Source organism: Nycticebus coucang, chromosome 9 (genome assembly GCF_027406575.1).
Source record: "Nycticebus coucang isolate mNycCou1 chromosome 9, mNycCou1.pri, whole genome shotgun sequence".
NCBI lineage: Eukaryota > Metazoa > Chordata > Mammalia > Primates > Lorisidae > Nycticebus > Nycticebus coucang.
In genome coordinates, this window is record NC_069788.1 from 8,945,593 (window position 1) to 8,969,331 (window position 23,739).

The 23,739-nt window shown below is 36.4% G+C and overlaps 2 protein-coding genes across 8 annotated transcripts in view; one reads left to right on the forward strand and one right to left on the reverse strand.

Annotated features, from left to right (window-relative positions):
* SENP6 (SUMO specific peptidase 6) overlaps positions 1 to 23,739 on the reverse strand; it is a 108,898-nt gene that overhangs the window by 57,115 nt on the left and 28,044 nt on the right. For 3 of the 7 annotated variants that reach the window (XM_053602842.1, XM_053602837.1, XM_053602841.1), the window contains 4 exons: positions 15,925 to 16,070; positions 14,962 to 15,057; positions 9,931 to 9,951; positions 3,386 to 3,456 (listed from right to left, as the gene is read on the reverse strand). In XM_053602842.1, coding sequence (XP_053458817.1) covers positions 3,386 to 3,456; positions 9,931 to 9,951; positions 14,962 to 15,057; positions 15,925 to 16,070 — 334 coding nt within the window. Of the gene's footprint in view, positions 1 to 3,385; positions 3,457 to 9,930; positions 9,952 to 14,961; positions 15,058 to 15,924; positions 16,071 to 23,739 lie in introns of those variants that run through there. The other 4 variants (XM_053602839.1, XM_053602840.1, XM_053602843.1 and 1 more) reach the window with 4 other exon arrangements.
* Positions 18,029 to 18,419, forward strand: LOC128594229 (60S ribosomal protein L36-like). Its single transcript, XM_053602847.1, has one exon. It carries the CDS (start codon positions 18,087 to 18,089, stop codon positions 18,402 to 18,404), a length of 318 nt encoding a protein of 105 aa, XP_053458822.1. The 5' UTR covers positions 18,029 to 18,086; the 3' UTR covers positions 18,405 to 18,419.

The following is a 23,739-nucleotide window of genomic DNA, read 5'->3' on the forward strand; positions in this document are numbered from 1 at the left end:
ACCCAGTCTGTAGTACATTGGTGCAATCAGCTCACAGCAACCTCAAATTCCAGGGCCCAAGTGATCCTTCCACCTCAAACTTCAGAGTCACTGTGACTACAAGTGTGAGCTACCACACTGGGCTAATTTTTTTTTAATTTTGTAGAAATAGGGGTCTTGATATTTTGCCCAGGCTGACATCAAGATCCTGGCCTCAAACAATCCCCCTGCCTCGACCTCCCAACGTGCTGGGGTTATAGATATGGGCCACCATGCCCAGGCTGAGATACAGTCATAAAAATAGGACATGTAGTGAGACCAAAAATTATACTTAACAGCTTATAGCTTTAATTTTATACTGAAGAACTGCCTGCTAATGATAGTAAGTGCTAGAATATGGCTACAACTTATCTAAGTTCATATTAAGTGCCTCTTAAATTCAAAATAAAGGGGGCAAAAATGATAATAAAGAAAATAGCCTTGGGTGTTAAGAATTATAGAATGACAGTGACCTATGTATACGGGTAAATTATTCTAGGTGCTATGTCAGTAACTAGTGATGCTGGGTTTGAAATCTCAATACTTTAAAAACTATTTCTAAAGGAAATCCCAAAATAAAGTACAATCTTCATCTATCCACCTAATACCAAAGGAGGTGAAACAAAGTTTCCAAGTTAAATATACCAACATTCCTCTCCTAAAGTTTACCTATGAGAACGATGAATCCGCAGCTATAAATAATCAAATAAATAGGTAGGACACAGCTCTTCTTTACAGAATTCCAGTTAATAAATGTCAAAGAAACGAAGAAAACAGAAAAATCACCATTAGACAAATATCAAGCTGCAACTGCTGCAAGAAAGATCTAGCATTGTATGCTAAAATCAGTGGGTAAAAGCTTCAGGAGAAACAGTATTTTCACAATCTCAGGGTATCTCTTATAAGATCTTTATTAAGTACCAAGAAAAAAATTGGTAATTTTACAGTGAAGAAACCCAGTAGAAACTATCTTATGCAAGTGACCATGGTTAACATAACTAATAATAAGACGTATCAACATCTTGTGACCCCTGAAAAAGCCACATTGTTTCTGTGAAAGTCTTGTCAAAAATGCCCAGACTAAGGCCAGGTGTGGTGGCTCATGCCTATAAAATCCTAGCACTCTGGGAGGCCAAAGTGGGTGGATCCCTTGAGCTCAGGAGTTTGAGACCAGCCTGAGCAAGAGTGAGACTCCATCTCTACTAAAAATAGAAAAACTGGCCAGGCATTGTATCAGGCACCTGAAGTCCCAGCTATTTGGGAGGCTGAGGCAAGAGGACCTCCTGAGCCAAGAGCTTAAAGTTGCCATGAGCTATGATGCCAGGACACTCTACTGAGGGGAACAAAGTAAATCTGTCTCAAAAAAAAAAAAAAGAATAGACTAAATTTATTAAGACAGCATCATCGAATCCAAGATGAGGCAACATACAAAGCAACTGCCTGCTAGTCTTCAAAATGGTCAAGTAAACTAAGAAAACATGACAACTAAATGCAAGGTGGGATACCAGAACAGAAAAAGGACATTAGTGAAAAACTGGCAAAATCTGAACAAGTTCTACAAACCTATAGCTTTGCCAAGAACAATAACAACAAAAAAAGGCCTGGGCGCACACAGTGGTTGAAGCCCCAGCCACATACACTGAGGCTGGAGGGTTTGAACCCAGCCTAGGCCAGCATATAGGCTGGCGTTGTGGTGGGCACCTGTAGTCCTAGCTACTTGGGAGGCTGAGGCAAGTCCAAGAGTTTGAGATTGCTGTGAGCTGTGACACCATCGCACTCTATAGAGGGCGACATAGGAAGACTCTGTCTCAGAAAAGAACCCCACATCAATGCTAAGTTATTAGGTTTTGGGTACATGTACTATGATTATAAAGATGTTAGCAATAGGGGACTTGGGGTGAAGGGTCAATGATACCCCTCTGTATTAATTTTGCAACTTTTCTGTAAGCCTAAAATTATCTGAAAATACTAATCACAAGTTAACAGAAAAAAAAGAATATTCTGACCTATTTATTGTATGTTAAATAAAATTTTTAAATTATCTGTAACAAGCCTGGCTAACTGCCATCTAAAACTGTATTAATAGGCCATATCACTTAAGCCTCTCTGAAATGCACATGTAAAATGGAAATGACAATACCTCTTGCCAAGTTAATTCTTCTGTGAGGATTAAAGGTAATTTTCTTTGTGACCAAGCAAGAAAATAGTAAAGCACAGTTAAGAGCACGTTATTTAGCACTAAACATGTCTGGGTTCTACACCAGCTCTACCAATAGCTCTGTGCCCCTGAGAAAGTTATGTAATCCTTTCATGCCTCTGTTTCCCCCTCTGTACAAAATACAGGTAAATGTATAACTTAGCTTATGGGGGATAGAAAGCTAGGATAAAATACATAATGAATATAAAGCATTTGACTTTATGGCATTTAGTACAGAGTAAAGAGTCTGATAAAGATTAAAGGTGTAAAACAATGAATGTTGAAGGGAGGATCACTATTACAAAACTTAATAAACTTAGCATTAATATCCACTGTTAAATATGATAATTCACATTCATAATAACTGCACATAACTAAGAAAGAATAAAACTAAACTTGTAATATTCTTTTTATAAAAGAGGCATGTCCAGTAAATGTATAAAAGACTTTTCAACCAAAGCAAAGAAAGAAGATGAGTATTTAAAAAACACACTCTTAGCTATCAGGAAAGTCTAGTAGTTTATAATCATTAGATTTTGGAACTAAGAGCCATCAGAGCCATTTAAACAAGCAATGGCTTAGGACAAGCAAGCTGGACACATACTAAGAGTTATTATTGCAGACAAAGAAAATTAATTGGATGGTAAAATATTTTTATAAAGTTATGTGCCCTTATTTTATTTTTATATTAATATAACACCAATATATTAAAGATAGTTTCAATCAATACAAATATAAATTTTTACTTACACTGGTTTTCTACCATCTACTATTAACACAGTAATACTAAGCATGGCCCGATTTTAATTGAGTAGTTCCTTAATGCATTCTAAATAAAAACCATTAAATGAAAAGATAATTACATAATACGACATTATAATGTAGTTCAGGAAAACCAATCTCAAAGCTACAATTCAGCTACAGTTAATATATGGATTTGTAACATAAAAATGCTACTATGATCAAAAGATTTTAAATAGTAATCACCTGACTGCAACTATCCCTTGAAAATATACCACAAAAGATATTCTCAAATCAGTTGCAAAAAAGTTTTCTACCAATTTCTATTACACCTGGGAATATTCTAAAGTCCATGTCTCATCTGTTTGCACTTTTCATACAGCGATTCAATACCCTTTACAGATGTAACAAATAAAACTGCACACTTACCAACACCTTGGGGCCGACTTAACTTTATGGGACTAATTTCAACTTTTTGGACATGAGGTGGATATTCTTTCCTAGAAAAGGAAATTCATATAGTTTTATTCTAACAGAAAATATTGTTTCAAAATGAAAACGTTAAGGGGATACTTACAATATGTTATTTTTTTTTTTTTTGAGACAGAGTCTCACTGTACCGCCCTCGGGTAGAGTGCCGTGGCGTCACACGGTGGCTCACAGCAACCTCTAACTCTTGGGCTTACGCAATTCTCTTGCCTCAGCCTCCCAGGCAGCTGGGACTACAGGCGCCAGCCACAACGCCCGGCTATTTTTTGGTTGCAGTTTGGCGGGGACTGGGCTTGAACCCACCTCCCTCGGCATATGGGGCCGGCGCCCTCCCCACTGAGCAACAGGCGCCGCCCCTTACAATATGTTGTTAAAAGCAAATCATAGCTTCTTTGCCATATAAAAAAAGAGTACTATAAAATAGCAAAACTGTATTTTATAAATATGTGAATACTTAAATACATTACAGGGTCCCCAAGAACAATGACTATATTTTATTTACAATGTCAATCTATCAGAGCCTACAAGTCAAACTGTTGAATAAATATTTAATAACTGAATCCAAATTATTGTCCTTTCAAAGTAGTTCACTTGGAAAGCTATACATATTTATTCCTCAGATGAAAAAAACCTTTAAAATTTTTCTTTTAGAACTGCCTTCAAAATCAGTTGATAAAAACTATGTTAAAAAACTCATAATACTTTGTTGTCAACATTTCTTAGTTTGAATAAAAAAATTCTCAGTTTAATAATATTCAATTTGTCCAATCTTACTATAAATGTATTTTAGTTGTTTAAAAATAAATCAATGAAAAAATAAATCAATGAATGAATAAATGTTGAATAGGACTGTCTTGAAGATAATTCTAAAATTGTTATGTACAAAACCAGCAATCATGAAGCAATTATTTTAGTGTTGTGATATGACTGCAATAGGGCAGGGATATGAGTGTTATTTGCTTTAAAATATTAAATTAGTCAAATCTCATATAGAATTGAATTCAAGGATTTTAAAAATCTTTAGTCACGAAGGGTCCTAAATACTATGTCTACATGAATCCAAACAGACACAAATTTTCAAAGAAAGTCAAAACCTTGTAACTAATTATGAGATAAAAAGATTATGTAAGAATTATAAAAAAGTGCAACAGAACAGAGAGCTAAGAAGCTGGGTATGTTCCCACTCTAAATAAAAGCTTCTAAAAGCATTCCCATTTTATTTAAACAAGGAATTAAAAATAAAAGCTAAGAACGTTTGTAAAATTATTCACACTAGTGATCTGTATCTTCTTTACTAAAGTAATGCAATTTAGTTTAACAAAAATCCCAAAGAAATTTTCTTGTAAGAATTTCATATTCTTATATGAGTAAAAAAAAAAGTTAAAGCGCTTAAAATGGAAATCAAATATGAAAATAACAAAAGAACAAAATGAGTGGTGATAGTAGCGTACTGTAATAGCAGCTAGCAAACATTAAATGTCATGTGCCATGTACTATTCCACGTGCTTTTTATCTATTAATTCCTTTAATCCTCATAAACACCTCATAAATAAATACTATTATTAGTGCTTTGTAGATGAAGAAGGTGAGGCACAATGGGGTTAATTTGCTTATTGTCACATAATCATTAAATGGCAATCATAAAGTATGAATCTAAGCAAACTGCAATCAATGTTGATGAGCAGAGCAACATCTGGTACAAGTGGGCAGTTTCTACCTTTCCAAAATTTTAAAATCTGTGAGGATATAAATTATAAAGACAAGAATTTGTCTTAGATGTAGTAGTAGTAACAGTCTTTTTTTTTTTTTTTTTGTAGAGACAGAGTCTCACTGTACCGCCCTCGGGTAGAGTGCCATGGCGTCACACGGCTCACAGCAACCTCTAACTCTTGGGCTTAAGCGATTCTCTTGCCTCAGCCTCCCAAGCAGTTGGGACTACAGGCGCCCGCCACAACGCCCGGCTATTTTTTTGTTGCAGTTTGGCTGGGGCTGGGTTTGAACCCGCCACCCTCGGCATATGGGGCCGGTGCCCTACTCACTGAGCCACAGGCGCCGCCCAGTAGTAATAGTCTTAATAAGAAAGAAAGTAGGAGCCGGGGAGTGGTATGTACTTGTAATCCTAGCTACTTGGCAAGCTGAGGAGAATCACTTGAGGCCAGGAATTTGAGTCAGTCCAGCCTGGGCAACATAGTGAGAGCCCATCTCTTAAAAAACAGAAACAGAGGGTAGGCTTTCGGCTAACTACACTTTATCAGGATTAAAATAAAATACATGAAAAAAATAAATAAAAATAAATAAAATGCATGTTTTTATATTCCATACACTTTCATATTAGAGAACATACTATAATCTTTCTCCAAACTGAATTGATGATTTTAAACCCTAATTTTTATAACTCTATACTTTGGAAAAATTAAAATGCCAACTTTAAAACAGAGGCAATAAACCTGCAGCAAAATATGATATTATTGTGGTAAACTCCCTAGTGAGGGTTAGCTAAATTTCTTTAAGTAACATGTATTTTTAAACCAGTGAACATATATTTTGAAACATATACATGAAACATATTGTGAAATACTAAAGATTATCAACAAGGAAAATAACTACTTGACAGTTCATTATAGGTGGCCATAAAATTTGGAAATACAAATTTTATATTCAGTTCAAACCTGCTTAATTCTGGGATACTAAAAGCACAAGTGTTCAGCAAAATAACTGACGTAAATCATTTGAGATGGTAAATCATACATGTGTGCAGGGACTGATGAAAATGATACATTAACTCAACTGTCCTCTTTGCAATTGGACACAGTATATTAACCCATGCATTGTTAATAAGGGACAGTGTGCTAAATAAGTCACGTAATATCCAAAACCTTATAGTGTAACATTAAACTATAACATATACTTCTCTACACAGAACTATTTCATGTTTTATTTGTTTATTCGTAGTCTTTGCCCCCATCAGAATGTAAACTATAGAAGTGCAATGATCTTGTCTGTTTTGTTCATCACTGCATCTTTATGCCCACAGTGGTCAATAAACACTTGGAATAAGTAAAAATGTATACCCAAAAAGTAGTATGTAATCAGAAATATATTCATCATTTCAAACAAGTGCACAAATATTCAATGTCATTACCAAGGATGGTAATGCTGTCAAAACAGAACCACTGGCCACTAGGTAGAGCCTATAGTAAGCCAAAATTTTGTCACCCAATGTGCAAATATTAAAATCAAGCTTAAAAGGCACTATGAGTTGTTCTTATTTATTGGAGAGGTTTGTTGACACTGAATGCATCTGGCCTTTCTAACTTGTTTACTATCTTACTAGTCTTTTCCTACTGTTTCCATGTATTATCACCGTTTTCTATACAGTAGGTTTTATTACGTGGCAAGATGAGTCATTCTTCTCTTCCCTCATTTATCTTAGTTTAAAAAGGGTAAGTTTGGCAGCACCTTTAGTTCAGTGGGCGGCGGCCACATACAATGAGGCTGGCAGGTTCGATCCCAGCCTGGGCCAACTAAAACAACTATGACAACTGCAACAACAACAACAACAACAAAATAGCCAGGTGCTGTGGCGGGAGCCTGTAGTCCCAGCTACTTGGGAGGCTGAGGCAAGAGAATCACTTAAGCCCAAGAGTTTGAGGCTGCTGTGAGCTGTGATACACAGCACTCTACCAAGGGCAACTTAGTGAGACTCTGTCTCAAAAAAAAAGAAAGGAAAAGGATAAGTTTGTTACTCTTCTCATATATTTACTCTTCTAAATGAACTTTAGTGTCAATTTGCTAAATTTCTTTTTTTTTTTTTTTTTTTTGTGGTTTTTGGCCGGGGCTGGGTTTGAACCCACCACCTCCGGCATATGGGACCGGCACCCCATTCCTTGAGCCACAGGCGCCGCGCAAATTTGCTAAATTTCTTAAAATAACAACAAACTCACTGAGATTCTGACTACAATCACATAAAATTCACTTTATCTTAAGAAGCTCCGGGATCAAATAACAAAGTCTTATACCAACAAGGAATGTAATATATGCCTCAGATTAGGTTCTTTACATACATTTATAAGGGATTACTCATTATTAATTTTATTACTAGATATTTAATCGTAGGTGCTGCTGTGACTATTTTGGCCTAATATCAATTGAGATAATATGTATCTCATGTTTTTGAGATAATATGTATATATAATATGTATACATATTGAGATAATATGTATCTCGATTAGAGATCAATAATTATTTTTAAAATCATTATTATTATTAGAGTTGTAGCCTGTCATCTTGCTCCACGCTTATTATTTCCAAAGGCTTAGATGATTCTTACTCCAAGGAAGATAGTATTATCTGAATATAATTTTTTTTTCTTTTTTTTTTTAGTTTTGGCCAAGGCTGGGTTTGAACCCACCACCTCTGACATATAAGGCTGGCGCTCTACTCTTTGAGCCACAAGGGCCGCCCTTATCTGAATATAATTTTATTTTCAGACACTTCAGATAGCAATTTAAGTTGTTATTATGAATGAGTTCCAACTCTCTGAGAAACAATTTATCAGCACTTATCAAAAGCATTAAAAACACTTGTAACTTTGGCAAAAAGTCCATTTCCAGAGATTTATTCTTTTTTTTTTTTTTTTTTGAGATAAGGTGTGACATTTATTTTCAAGAGGTTTTTGTTATTGATAATTTTTATTTTGGTTCTTTTTTTATTGTTAAATCATAGCTGTGTACATTAGTGCAATCAAGGGGTACAATGTGCTGGCTTCATATACAATTTGAAATATTCTCATCAAACTGTTCGACATAGGCCAGAGATTTATTCTAAGAGATGCAAACAAAGTTGTTCACTGGTATGTCACATAAAATAGTATAAAACAACCAGAAATGGGCTAGTGGGTAAATAAGTCATGTATATCTGCAGGACAAGCTGTTACACAGTTGCTGAAATTTATTCTTTAGAAGCCAAATTAATGACATGGAAAAACGTTGAGGACATGTTAGGTGAAAATTCAGAATACAGAGCTGCATTTTCATTATGACTTCATATGTTAAGGGCATTAAAAATTACATAGAAAAAATCTGAAAAAAGGTAGGAAAATCTTAACAATGTCATTTTCTATTATGAAACTTTAAAAAGAATTAAACAAAATTCCAGAATGCCCCTTCTTTTGACACGCAAAGATTACATCAAATTACTGCTTTAACACAAGCAGGATTAACCCATTTGGAGGAAGAGTAACAAGGTGTCTCAAGACTTCTGAAAATCTCTTCAAACCAAGAAAAATACAACACGCACATGCAAAAGATACTCCCCATACATACCTTTAGAGAAAGAAACTGCTCTTATAGACACTGGCTTTAACAATTAAAACTGTTTCACTATTCAAAGAAATGTGCATTCATAAAAAACTTATCCATGACATTCATGTTACTCATATTTCTTCTAAAAGAATATGTGTTTGTCCATGTTCTTACAAAAGGAACAAATAGTGACAGAAGAAGGTTTGAAAAAATACAGTCACACATTTGGGGGTCAGAGTAGAGTATTTTTGAGGTTTAAAATTCTAACTTCATGCTTAAGTATTTAAATTCCACTTTTCTCCCTCACTCCAGCCTACTATAACATGTAAATACCAGAGTGTTATCACTAATATATAAAAACTAGGATTTTGTGATGTAACTGAAAGCAACTTTACTATTAAGGCATCGAAATATTCTATTTTTAAAGGAACGTAGTCAAACATCAGAATATATAATAATCATTCATAGAAAACTGTATATTGAGAATATTAAAACACCACCAACATAAACCAAACATGTTATACTACGGACAAGTTTCTTTTTTTTTCTTTTTTTTTTTGTAGAGACAGAGTCTCACTTTATGGCCCTCGGTAGAGTGCCGTGGCCTCACACAGCTCACAGCAACCTCCAGCTCCTGGGCTTAAGCGATTCTCTTGCCTCAGCCTCCCGAGTAGCTGGGACTACAGGCGCCCGCCACAACGCCCGGCTATTTTTTGGTTGCAGTTTGGCCGGGGCCGGGTTTGAACCCGCCACCCTCGGTATATGGGGCCGGCACCCTACCGACTGAGCCACAGGCGCCACCCGGACAAGTTTCTTTTTATTAGAGAGAATTGTTGGTATTAGAGGATAGGAAGGGTAGGGGGAGGGGAGAATAGGGAGAAGTTAGTTAAATACAAAATTACAGCTAGATAGGAGAAATGAATTCTCTGGTGTTTTATAGCACTGAAGGGTGAATACAGTTAACTATAATTACCCTGGTTTGATCATTAAACACTGTACTTATGTATTGAAATATAACTCTGTATCCCATAAATATGCACAATTGTGTCAGATAAGGAAATATTTTTAATTAATAAGCTTTAAGGATAAACTCCAATTCAATGGGTATTTTTCAAGGCACGTAAGTAATTTAATATTTAATAGCTATATCCATACTCTAATTTCATCAATATTAAAGCTTACCTTTCGTTTCGGTCCAGACTGCTTAAAACATGAAAAAGAAAAAAAATGTAAGAGGAAGGACCTCATTGTTGATATATCATTGTAGTTGTTGTAACTATAGTCAATAAGGCAAAATTATAATGTGATCAATTTGTTTTAAACACATTTACATATATTACTATGTTTTGAATTTTGTCTAATTTTTCCCCAATTTTTGTCAATACACATAATAATTTAATCTAAACAATCTTCTCAAATATTTAACAGGAAGAAAGATGAATTAAATAACTATAAAAATTCTTGAAAAGGCTTTATTTAACTATCAAATATTTCAAGTTTTTCTTTTAAATACAGTAGTCCTCCCCTTATCCTCGGGGGAAACTTTCCAAGACACTGGTTAGTGCCCAAAACTGAGGATAGTACCAAATCAATACACTGGAAAGAAGCATTGGTGGAACCATTCTATAAATAAGACAGCTTTTACTCACGTTTCTGGTTTACAGTGCCAGAACATGGGCAGATAATTTATTTTTATTTTTGAAAATACTTTTGTTCTTTGCTCTGTACACTACTCTTGGCTTTATCATAAGCCCCACAGCACTACCATATTGTACCAAGTTAATCTATCTATTCCTATTTTATGCCCTGATGCCTTTGTACTTTTATGAATTTGTATGTATTTCCCTTTCCTGAACATCATTCCCGATCTTTGAAAAATTCAATGATGCCTCGGCGCCTGTAGCTCAAGTGGCTAAGGCACCAGCCACATACACCAGAGCTGGCGGGTTCAAATCCAACTTGGGCCTGCCAAACAACAATGACAACTACAACAAAAAAATAGCTGGGTGTTGTGGCGGGCACCTGTAGTCTCAGCTACTTAAGAGGCTGAGGCAGGAGAATCGCGTAAGCCCAGGAATTGGAGGTTGCTGGGAGCTGTGACACCACAGCACTCTACCCAGGGTGACAGCTTAAGGCTCTGTCTCAAAAAAAAAAAAAAAAAAAATTTAATGATGCTATCATAGCAAACTTAGAAACTGAATCAGTATCTACTAATACCCTATTTCTCCGAAAATAAGACATCCTCCAAAAATAAGACCTACTTACAGGAAAGATAAGACGTCCCCTGAAAATAAGACCTAGCGCATCTTTGGGAGCACACCTTGAAATAAGACACTGTCTTATTTTCGGGGAAACAGGGTAGTTCTGGAATGGTTAAGTTAAAATATTTTTTGGACTATAGTTAACTACTGGTAACTGTAAACCCTGAATGCAAGAAGAGGACCATTGTAGATTTATGTAAACAGTTTTCAAGGAACAATAACATTTCCTAAAGGTTACAAAATTTTTAGTAATTCTAGTTGTAAGACCAGATATGATTACTTGATCTTGTGTGAAAAAAGGCTTTATTCTGGAACTTTTATACAAAAGTCTTAGATTAAATACATTACATAATTTGGGACCCAAGGAAAGGCCTGTGATTTAAAATCATGGCCCGTTATCACATGACTAATGTATACAGTTCTACTTTCTCCAAAGTTCATGGAAACTCCAGAAAGCTATCAGCATCAATTATTCAAGAGTAAAATTATATAAGCCCTCAACTTAGAATAAAATAAGATTCATATCTCAAAATTATTCCTCTTTATTATGAAAGGAACTAAATATTCAAAACTGGAAGCAAAACATAGTTTTAAAAATTCTCAAATCCCCATATTAACTTAAACATTTCTATCATATGTTATATTAATTCAATCCTAGCAAATAAAAATAATGAAATATGGTAACTTGCTTTTACATAAACATTCATAAAAACATGTATTTAAAAATTTTTCAAGTGTAAGAAAAAGAATCATAAACTTACATTAATATGACATGAAATTTGATTTTGCGATGAATTAAGAAAAAGATCTACATAAAATAAATCTGTTGGCTAACTAATAAAAAAAAAAAAGCATTGCATGAAGTGTCCTTTTATACCTGGTACACTCAAAAGCTCCTTTAATCTTTCCTTAGTGATATCCGAATCAATCTCTACCCTGATCAAACTTGAACTTCAAGGACAGGAATGCTGACATAGTCATCTTTGAATACTCTTCACTCAACTTATGCTTGGTACGTACCACAAACATCACTCAATGTTTTTGAAAGAAGGAAAAAAACATTTTTTTTTTTTTTTTGTAGACAGAGTCTCAAGCTGTCGCCCTGGGTAGAGTCCGTAGCATCATAGCTCACAGCAACCTCCAACGCAGGCTCAAGCAATCCTTTTGCCTCAGTTTTTCTATTTTTAGTAGAGACGAGGTCTCACTTTTGCTCAGGCTCGTCTCAACTCGTGAGCTCAAGCAATCCACCCGCCTCAGCCTCCCAGAGTGCTAAGATTACAGGTGAGTGCCACCATGCCCAGCCAAAAATTTTAAAACTCTAATTCAGGGGTTCTCAACCTGTGCGTCATGCCCCCTTTTGTAAAAATGAAAATACACTGCGGTGGCGCCTGAGGCTCAGTGAGTAGGGCGCCGGCCCCATATGCCGAGGGTGGCGGGTTCAAACCCAGTCTCGGGCAAACTGCAACAAAAAAATAGCTGGGCGTTGTGGCAGGCGCCTGTAGTCCCAGCTGCTCGGGAGGCTGAGGCAAGAGAATCGTGTAAGCCCAAGAGTTAGGGTTGCTGTGAGCCGTGTGACGCCACGGCACTCTACCTGAGGGCGGTACAGTGAGACTCTGTCTCTACCAAAAAAAAAAAAAAAAAAAGAAAGAAAATACACTGCAGCATTAGAAAGGTTGAGAACCACTGCTCTACATGAACCTGTCATTCAACAACAAACATTTTTTAATGACAGAAGACCACAGTTGGAAAAAGAAATGTTTACTCTTGTACAGAATAAATAAAAGACAAATTAAGTAGAATCTGTCCTGCTGACTTGACCCTTTATAGTTTTCTTTACTGCCTCTAATCATTCTTGTGAAATATTCCACTCAGGATTGGTTATTTGATATTCATTTAGAAACAGGGTTTCACTCTATTTAACCCAGGCTGGAATGCAGTGGCATGATCACAGCTCACACTACCGTATCCTCAAAACCCCTAAACTCAACCAATAACCCTATCTCAGCTCTCCAGCAGCTGGGACTACACAGCCATCCCCAGGTAATTCTTATTTTCTGTAGAGTTCTTGCTATGTTGCCTAGACTGGTTTAGAACTCCAGACTCACAGGATCCTTCTGTCTTAAGTTTCCCAAAGTGTTAGGATTACAGGCATGAGCTGCTGCCACCTCCTGGACTGTTTCTTTTAAATATACATTAATTCAGGTTGTTGTTGTGTTTTGAGACAGAATCTCATTCAGTCACCCTGGGTAGAGTGTAGTGGTGTCCTAGCTCACAGTACACTCAAACTCCTGGGCTCAAGTGATCCTCCTGCCTCACCCTCCTAAGTAACTGGGACTAAAGGCACCCACCACAATGCCGGGCTAATTTTTCTATTTTTAGTAAAGATGGTGTCTTGCTCTTGCTCGGGCTGGTCTCCAACTCCTGAGTTTAGGTGATCCACCTGCCTTGGCCTCCCATAGTGCTAGGATTACAAACATGAGCCACCACACCCAGCTTAGGTTGCTGTTTTATAAGAAACAATATTTCATTAGTATATATTAGTATATATTTCATTAGTATATGAACCTAATCATTCATAAAAACAAGCAATGACAATACAGAGTAAACAGGTGCCAAGACCTCAAATAAAACAAAACAACCCAATTTCCAGACTGTAACCATTTTTTTAACATTACCAACAAGGAAATGAGGGATGGAGAAGGAAAAAAGTGCACTATGCAAAGAATCCCAAACTACTTAATAATTTCAAAACCACTAATAATTTAATAATTTTGGTTGTTCATGTATTACCTAGCTTGATTATAAATCTTACATTTGCATTTCAACTTTCATTTTCAGAATATTAAGAAGACATCTTTATCAGTGACCAGTGTGTGAGAAAGAGTGTCACTTTGTTCTCCCTCCCCTAATTATATTCATTATTTATTCTCATTTTTATGCCACAACATGTAGACCAGAGAGCTTGACTTGTTTGTGGACCTTGTGACAGAGCAAGCAAATTGTTGTTATGTGCAGTAATTTCTCTTTCTGTCCTTTTAAAGTTTTGAATTTTTCAAGTACTTTATGTGAAAACTACGACAAAACACATATATTTAAGCAAAAGAAAGGTTTATCACCTTAAAAGTATCAGAGAAATTTAAGGTTTTTAAGCCAAAAAACTATGTAATAACAAATCCATATAAGTAGCATATATAGCAAGGGTTCCTAAAGTTAAAAAAAAGTTAAAGGCATATTTTCTGAACAAACAGCCTAAATGGGACGTATGAAAAGAATGAAGAATAGCATCTAAAATATACACCAAATCTTTAAATCTTATAAGTTATAAAAAAACTATTTATAATGCAATAAATGGATTCTGCAACAGCTGGAGCTAAAGAACTTGAGTCAAACTAAAAGGAAATATAACATTCCAAAAGTGGTTCTAAATAGTCATCAAAAGCATTTAAAATGCCAAGCTTTCCCTAACTGTTACTTTCATTATTTCAAGGTTTAAGCAGTACTTTCAAGACCAATGAGAACAAACTCCTGGATCTAACTAGAACTACTAAAATAAACATTTTCTCACACATTTAAAACTAACAATGTGATTTGTTTTGATATTATGAAATCCTGTAAACCTTACTTACTATAGTGTTGTCTTTAGGGCTAAACTACCAGCTGAAGACACCTTAGTTAAACACTGTAAAGTCAATGTTAAGAATCCATTTAATTTAAATATCTTCTTAAATCTTCTAAATTGTAATGCGAGAGAACGGCTCTTACTTAAAAAGTCTTTATAAGATGTGATTAATTGAAAAGCAGATATAAAATTCCAGGTCATAAGGTATTTCAGAGATACATCTCTTTACAGACAGTGGTAACAGTAAAGTTTCACAAAGGGAAAAAAATAGTGAAAAACTTCATTAAAGAGAATAGTATGTACATACTCAGCAAAGACAAGTAGAATCCTTACCTTTGGGCTGCTGTTTTTATCTGTGGATGAGCATGCTGAAAACGTCTACCATGAACTACAGTTCCAGAACATACCGTTGCATTTTGTGTGTTTTCACTGCAGATTTAAAAAACAAAAAATAATTTGACCAGGTAAAAATTACACACTTACGAAACAAATCTTTAAAATCTAAGCACAGAAAAATCTTTATCACAAACAAAAAAAGGTTTACAGATAAATGCAATTAGCCATGTTAAATTGTCCATTAGCAATTCTCCACTTCCTACATTTGTCTTTAAAATAAATGTTTCTAATCTAACTCGAAAACAATACAGGAGAATAGTAGAATAACATAGATCAGGAGTCTTAACGTCTACTTCTAATTCTGCCACTGACTCGACAGTTACTTAGCCTTTATGTATCCAGTTGTCTATGTATAATTTGACACATAAAATAGTAATTTCAACCTTATTCTTGGGGTGTTACTAATAGACCAATCCTATCAGTAGCAGTGGTTCACTACGTCAACCACTAGAGAAGGCGAGTTATATCTGTAAGAGAAGAGGAATAATAAGAAATCTTTATTTTAAAAAAAAGTTCCTTGTGGACATAATCCTAACATCTCCTAAGATGACTACCTGCCTTATGGTGTCATCTGCTTACTTTTCATATTATAACTGAGATTCTACTAACTATATGAAAGCAAACTCATGAGATCCCAGCCTACTGAAATGTTTCTTCCATATGTTTTATTCAGAACAAAGAAATCACTGCAATCAATCTTACACCCAAAGACTCAAAGCAAAAAAAAAAAAAAAAAAACCACAAAAAACCCACACACAGGAACTATCCTATCTCTAGTCCCTACTGACAATTTCAAAACAATGTCAAAAGTTGGGCCTATTGGTCAAAAAGGCAGTTAGCTTTTGGTGTCAAACCCTTTCTTTATCTTTTCTGTAGGAATGTGTGGTGAAGCACCTATACCTCAATTTCTTATTGTTGCTCAACATGTTAAGTCCCATTGGGTTGCCTTTCAAAGTTTTAAAACTGTCAGTCTTGTTTCGTCTTACATATGTCTTCAAGATGAAATCACCAGAACTAGTAGCAAGAATTTCAGATCGACGATTTAACTGTAAAAAAGATCCATAAATGTTAAAGAGTCAATAAATGCCGTAATATGATGATCTATCAACAACTATTTGAAAATCCGTTTATAAAAAGGCAGTAAATATGTAGCGCTACTAGGGATGAGGCAGAAGGGTGGCACAGGCATGGATCTAAGACAGTTCAACTGTGATACTTTTCTTCTAAGGACAAACATGGAGGCCTATTACATTATTTTCTTTTCATGTAAATCTCTCCAAAGATATCTTATAAAATTAGGGCAGCGAATCTTAGCACAGTTTTCTCCAGACAATGAAAAATAAGCATTTCTTCAGCTTAACAGTCCTTGTTGCTATCTGGAGAACAATACTACCAAATATGGCAATTAGATGTCATTTCGACTTGTGCTTTTTCTAAGGACTTTTGCCTTAACAAGAATGTTTCTATATAAACACAAAAACTGAAATAATGTCTTCATACATTTATAGGTCCAAATAATAACAGTCACGTTGGGGAGATCACAGTATAACAGGATGCCCCCTTAAAGTCTTCTCAACAAAGAAACCTGCCTTTGTTGCATTCATTACACGAGACATTTGAAAGGTGACTTCAGAATCTTTAAGACAAAAGTTCTTCAGTTCTTAGTGACAATTTCCCCAAAACACTTTTAAAAATCATTCTTATCTACTTTAATTTTATATTTGAAAAACAGCTTAACATTATTTACTCTTTTATAAGAAAATAGCAGAATAGGGCGGCGCCTGTGGCTCAAGGAGTAGGGCGCCGGTCCCATATGCTGGAGGTGGCGGGTTCAAACCCAGCCCCGACCAAAAAAAAAAAAGAAAATAGAAAAATAAATTAACTTTTTCTCCAGATATATATTTTTTGAATTAATATAATTTAAAAAAATTCTTTGGAGAGGGTTTCTCATTATGTTGCCCAGGTTGGAGTGCAGTGGCTATTCACTGGCATAAACAGCACATCACAGCTTCCACCTCCTGGCCTCAAGCAATCCTTCTTCCTCAACCTTCTGAGTAGCTGAGACTACAGGCACCAGGCTCCCTTTCCCCAGTTAATTTTATAGCAGTGGTTCTCAACCTTCCTAATGCCACAATGTATTTTCATTGTTAAAAAGGGGTCGCAACCCACAGGTCAACAATCGCTGTTCTATAGAAATGCCATAGTGTGCTCAAAAACAAAAACAAAAGCAAAACAACTAAAAAAAAAAAAAGAAGTCCTCCTATGAAGAGACTTCATAACACCAACACCATTCTCATTTGTTGGCACATCTACATGCCATAATCCAAAAATCAATCTGTTTTTTGTTTTTTTGTTGTTTTTTTTTTGTAGAGACAGAGTCTCACAAAACGGGTAGAGTGCCGTGGCGTCACACGGCTCACAGCAACCTCTAACTCTTGGGCTTACGCGATTCTCTTGCCTCAGCCTCCAGAGCAGCCGGGACTACAGGCGCCCGCCACAACGCCCAGCTATTTTTGTTGTTGTTGTTGCAGTTTGGCCGGGGCTGGGTTTGAACCCGCCACCCTCGGCATATGGGGCCGGCGCCCTACTCACTGAGCCACAGGCGCCGCCCAAATCAATCTGTTTTTAACAAACTGTTTATCTCCTCCTCTTTCTTTCAAGGGTTTATTTCCTACTGTCTTGTGAGGTAACAGACTATGAGGAACAAGGTCAGAGGGCTAAGTCCAAATTTGAAGCTACTTTCCCATGATGCACCTGTTGATTCCAGAGGATGCTAACTAAGGGGCTGAGAAACTGAATCAAACTTCCAATAGACTCAAATAGCTAGGGAAACAAGAGTGGAGTCCTAGACCCACCAAATACAGAAGGCCTCATAAACACCTAACATTTGAGGAGCCAGGTGCAGAGGCATGCACCTGTAGTCTTGGAGGTGAGAAGATCACTTGAGCCCAGAAGTTTGAGGCCAGCTTGAGCAAGAGTCTCAAAAAAATTTTTTTAATTAAAAAATTTATGTCAGCCTTCCGCCACGGCCGCCATTGGAGTTTCCCGCTGTTGTTGCAGCCATGGCTCTGCGCTACCCCATGGCCGTGGGTCTCAACAAGGGCCACAAGGTGACCAAGAACGTGAGCAAACCGAGGCACAGCCGCCGTCGCGGGCGCCTAACCAAACACACAAAGTTCGTGCGGGACATGATCCGAGAAGTGTGTGGCTTTGCCCCGTATGAGCGGCGTGCCATGGAGCTGCTCAAGGTCTCCAAGGACAAACGGGCCCTCAAGTTCATCAAGAAAAGAGTGGGGACACACATCCGTGCTAAAAGGAAGCGGGAGGAGCTGAGCAACATCCTGGCCGCCATGAGGAAAGCAGCTGCCAAGAAGGACTGAAACCCCCTTCCCTCTGTGCACAATAAAACCTTTATAGATAAAAAAAAAAAAAAAAATTTATGTCAGGCATGGTGGCTCATGCCTGTAATCCTAGTACTCTGGGAGGCCGAGGCGGGTGGATTGCTTGAGCTCAGAAGTTCAAAACCTGCTTGAGCTCAGGAGTTCAAGATCAGCCTGAGCAAGAGCAAGACCTTTTAGTCTCTACTAAAAATAGAAAAAACTAGTCAAGCATTGTGGCAAGTATCTGTAATCCCAGCTACTCCGGAGGGTGAAGCAGGAGGACTGTTCGAGACCAGGAATTTGAGGTTGCTGTGAGCCATGATGCCATGGCACCCAACCCAGGGCAACAGAGTGAGACTGTCTTGGGGGGAAAAAAAAAATTAAAAATTTTTTATTAGGATTATAGTCTTCAAATAAGGATGAATGAGAACTATTATAGTACTCACAGGCTGAAATTCAGCTTCTAATCATTTCACTTCCTAGCTGGCTTAAGGCGGTTATCAAATTATAGAATATATCAGAATTACCTGGATGATTTGTTACAACAAATTGTTATGTCCCACCCTTGCATTTTTTTTCTGATTCAGTAGTTCCCAGGTAGGCCCGAGAACTTGCACATCTATTAGTAATCAAATATGAAATGTATTATTTTGAATCATAAGTTTAGCTTGTGTCTCAAGCAAGAAGCAGTACAATAATAAAAGTATGTGCCTAAATTATCTGTACAGTTTTGCCATCTCAACAGTAGCTTGTTTATGCCAGCAGCAAAGAAGCCTGGAGATGAAATCATGAAAGGTGTCCACAACTTGTTGAAAACTGAGTATTTTTTCTTACAAGAAATGGTATTAGTTGCATTAGGTGCAAAGTCTGATGAATACACGGATAACAGAGAGCCTCCAACTCCAGCCTCTATAGCTTTAGAAGCACTATTTGTGCAACATGTACTTGGGCACGGTCTTGCCAGACGACTGGCCGGTCTCTATGGACCAAGCTTGGGTGCATAATCACAAGCATACTCTCTATCTTACAACTGGTTGCACTGACCTGGTTTCATGAAGCTGCCATGGATAATAATTTCAGTGCTGGACCACCAATAGACACCACTAGCTTTCTTTGATGAATATTTAATTTAGAACTATCTTTCGGCACTTTGCCTTTATCCAACCATTCTGTTGAATCCTTGCAATTATCAAAAACAATCAATTTTTTTGGGTAACACCTGTGGCTCAAAGGAGTGGTGCGCCAGCCCCATATATGGGAGGTGGCAGGTTCAAACCCAGCCCTGGCCAAAAACTGCAAAAAAAAAAAATTTAAATTAAAAAAAAAAAAAAAAAAAGAATCAATTTTTCATCACATATCACAACACAGTACAGAAATGGTTTGGCTTTATGTTGTGACAGCAAAGAAAAGGCAAGCTTTCAGACAGTTATCTTCTGATGCTCACTTAATTTCATGCAGAACCCATTAGTCCAACTTCTTTACATTGCTGATATGCTTCAAAGGGTGCAATATGTTAGTAACATCAAACCTTGTTGCTAATTCACACACAGGTAGAGATGGATTCATTTCCACTTCAGCTCATCATTATCCACCTTGGTCTCAGGTTGCCCACATGGCTCATTTTCAAGATTAAAACCACCAGAAGAGAACTTTTTAAACCATGAACACACTGTATGTTCATCAGGCACATCTTTCCTACACACTTTGCTGGTACTCTGTGTTGCCCTTGTTCTATACAAAACTCACATTCATGGCTTCACAAAAATTGCTCTACAAAAAATCTGAAGGATAATTGCAAACTAAAATGTGTGTTTGAAAGAATGAGGAAGTACCTCACAATAAAAATAAAAGTGCCAAAGTGAAATGTCAAGAGAGATCATCTGTCAAACTTAGTAATTAAGGAAACAGGACATTTCATACTTAATAACCTAACAAATCCCCAGTTGACACTGATGTGCTGATCAGAGAATCACATGTGAGAACCCATGGACTGAGGTAATCTGAGATTAGTAGTGCTACTGGTCATTAGGACTAAAGTAAATGTACATCCTCTCTAGAGTAAGAGATTATCCTAAGCCACAAATGAAGCCATTTTTCATATGTAGTATCTATCATTCATAATGAGGCTCATAAAGAAATAAGATAACATGATCAAATATCTGGAGAAAAAACTGAAAATAGGAACTGAACTATAAGAGATAAAGCTAATGGGGCTATCACTACTTTATCACCCTTAGGAAGAGAATATAATCACTTCTGGGTTTGGTGACACTTTTTTTTTTTTAACAGGAAATGGACTGTTACTACTGTGGTATAGCAAACGTCACAGCTAGCCAAGTAACTTTCCCTGTAACCATGTGGTTATTACATGCATTAACAAAGACATCACATACAAATTGCCTGGCCCAAGAATGGACATACAAGTAGGAAGTCAGTAACTATTAGTTCCCAGTTAGAAACACAGGTATCTTCAAAGAGAAAGCCCACCATATGGCATTTAAACTTTGTAACAATTGTATCCCTATGTTTTAAAGACCATTGAGCTTAAAAAGCAAAGTAACTTTCCCAAACTAAGTAAATGGATGAAAAGACAGATTGGTCTGACTCCAAAACGCATGCTTTCCTATATACTACATTGCAAGAGGAATCTTTATAGTGCTGTTTGTAGAAATATAAATGGTGGTTCTTAACAAAGGGTGAAAACAATGTTACTTCAATGAAGGCTTAAAACCATTAAGGCACAGAATATCTCATAAATCAATAAAATATATCTGAAATACTAAAAATGTCTTTACATTGATGTGCAAATTAATCTTTCCTCTTAAGAATTGTTTAAGCCAAAATTATCTATCCAAATATATAGATAGGTACATAACAGGTAATTCAACCAAGTTTCTGTATAAGTGATTACAAATTTTCCAAATTTTTTTTTGAGGACGCATTTGGGCATAGCTATTGACAACCCAAATCAACCCAAAGCAAGAAGATACAGATCGTCAAAGTCTTAAATTTCCCAGTTCTGTTGCCCATAGGTTGCTATCAAAAGCTATATATACTTCACGCCACAAAAATACAACTTCTAGCTTTTTCAGATAACTATGCATTTCATGAAAAACATAATTTATTGTATCATCAAGTTTCCTTAGAAAAAGAGTCCCTACCATATTACACTTAGAATGTAGCTCTAGGGAAAAAAAAATCACTACACAGCAGCACATTAAGAGTATAAATTTATGAAAATTCTTTTCACACAATTACAAAATTATAGGATACAATTCTAGCTTACAGAAAATTCACAGGCGATTGTTGAAGTAAAACACAACATATGAGTTATTTGAGACCTGGCACATTTACTACTCTTCTAATTGTTTTCCATCATTTTATTTATGCTCCTATCTTATGAATCTACTTTAAATTTACTGGGAGGAAAGAGGTACAAAGAAGCAAAAAACTGTGTGGCTACTTATCTCATAGAGTACAGTACTCCTAAAATCAAGATAACATATTCAGTCTGAAGATTCCTAAACTGTAAACTGCCTCCTACCAGCTTAAGATCGTTTTCCAGGCATGTAAGCATAGCACCAGGAGAACTACTCTGAAAAGATCAATCCATCTGTTCAAAACCAGATCACACTACCGGAAAACCAACTATAATCAGGGGTCTTCTAACATCAGATCTGCAACTAAATTTGCAAATGAACCCCAGTTTACAAAGATCCAATAACACTGTGTGATAATGATAACAAAATGTAGCTATGTATGAAAAAAAGCTAGTGCCATGCACTACGTAAATTACAGTCTCATGAAACTCTCACAACAATTCTATAAAGTGATAGTTATTAGCAGGCGTAGAATTGGATATTTTTATTAACTACTATAATATACTACCCACACAAAAATGCTACATAAAAGCTTATCTGTGGTTTTGCTTTCTGTGGTTTCAGTTAACCATGGTCAACCGTGGTCTGAAAATATTTTAATTTAACCATTCTCCTATCAATAGGTACTGAGATTGTTTATAAAAGTTTTGCTAAATCATTGAATTTTTCTGAGACTGAGAATAACATTCAGGCAAGAGAAATATATACTAATTCATAAAAGTGCAAATAAGGCCCTAGAGCATAAAACATGAATAAACAAATTAACTTTGAAACTATATGGCAATGCTGTGGGGCATATGATGAAGCCAGGAGTAGTATACAGAGCAAAAGCTCTCACATTCTGGCAACCTAATTAGAAAGCATGGCGATAGCTACTTTGTTGATACAATGGTTCCACAATTCCTCATCCCAATCTATAGTGTATGTACTACCTACCCAAGGTTTAAGGAGTTCACTTGGGGTCCTAGAATGTAGCCCTCAAGGATGGGGGTTGGGGGGTTACTGTGTGTTTCTCTCAACTGGATATTAATCCATGGCCTATATTTACATAGTGTAAACAAAGACATAGGAAATAAGTAAATGTTTTTTGGAAAGGGCTAGAGATGTTTTAGGCTTTGTTGGTCGCATAGTCTGTTTTATCTACTCTGCTCAAATACGCAAATCTATTGTAGCACAAAAGCAGCCACAGACAACACACAGACAAACGAGCCTGGCCATTTTCCAGGGAAACTTTAGTTATGGACACAAATTTTGAATTTCATATAATCTTCACATGTCATGAAATAGTATTCTTTCTTTTTTTTTTGCGGTTTTTGGCTGGGGCTGGTTTGAACCCACCACCTCCGGCACATGGGGCCGGCGCCCTCCCTACTCCTTGAGCCACAGGCGCCGCCCAAAATAGTATTCTTTTGATTGCTTTTTCTAGCATTTAAAAATGTCAAAACCATTCCCTATAACATTCATTAAGTAATCAGCAAATTACTAGAATTTAGGTTCTATAGGAAAAACAACCAAAAAAACTATCAGTTTTGCTCCAGCACCTAGAATAGTGCACTCAATACATACTTGCTCAATTAGTGAATATTAAGACTATGTCTACTAGGAGGCCCAGAAAGAATAATCTGGAAAAGCAATACCTACAGAGATAATAGCTAAGGGCTATCCTAATGACCCTAAAATGGGCCTACATAATAATAAACCAAGGTAAGCAAAATCTATCAGGCTTAGAGAGACATGTATACAGGACCTCAGTCTTATACCAAGCCATGCTTGGAGACAACTTTCAAAGGCATTTTGTTTTTTCTTTTCTTCCATGCCCATAGTTTGCTATCTAGCTGATAAATCACCTAAAATGCAGCAAATTGTAGCCCTGCTCATTACCTTCAATTCCTGGAATTTGCAATACAAAGAACAATATATAGCCACGCAATAATTTTTCTTTCTTTTTTTTGAGA

Bases quoted from the DNA above. Each gene is read 5' to 3' on its own strand.
- LOC128594229 (XM_053602847.1), top strand. From the start codon at position 18,087: ATGGCTCTGCGCTACCCCATGGCCGTGGGTCTCAACAAGGGCCACAAG.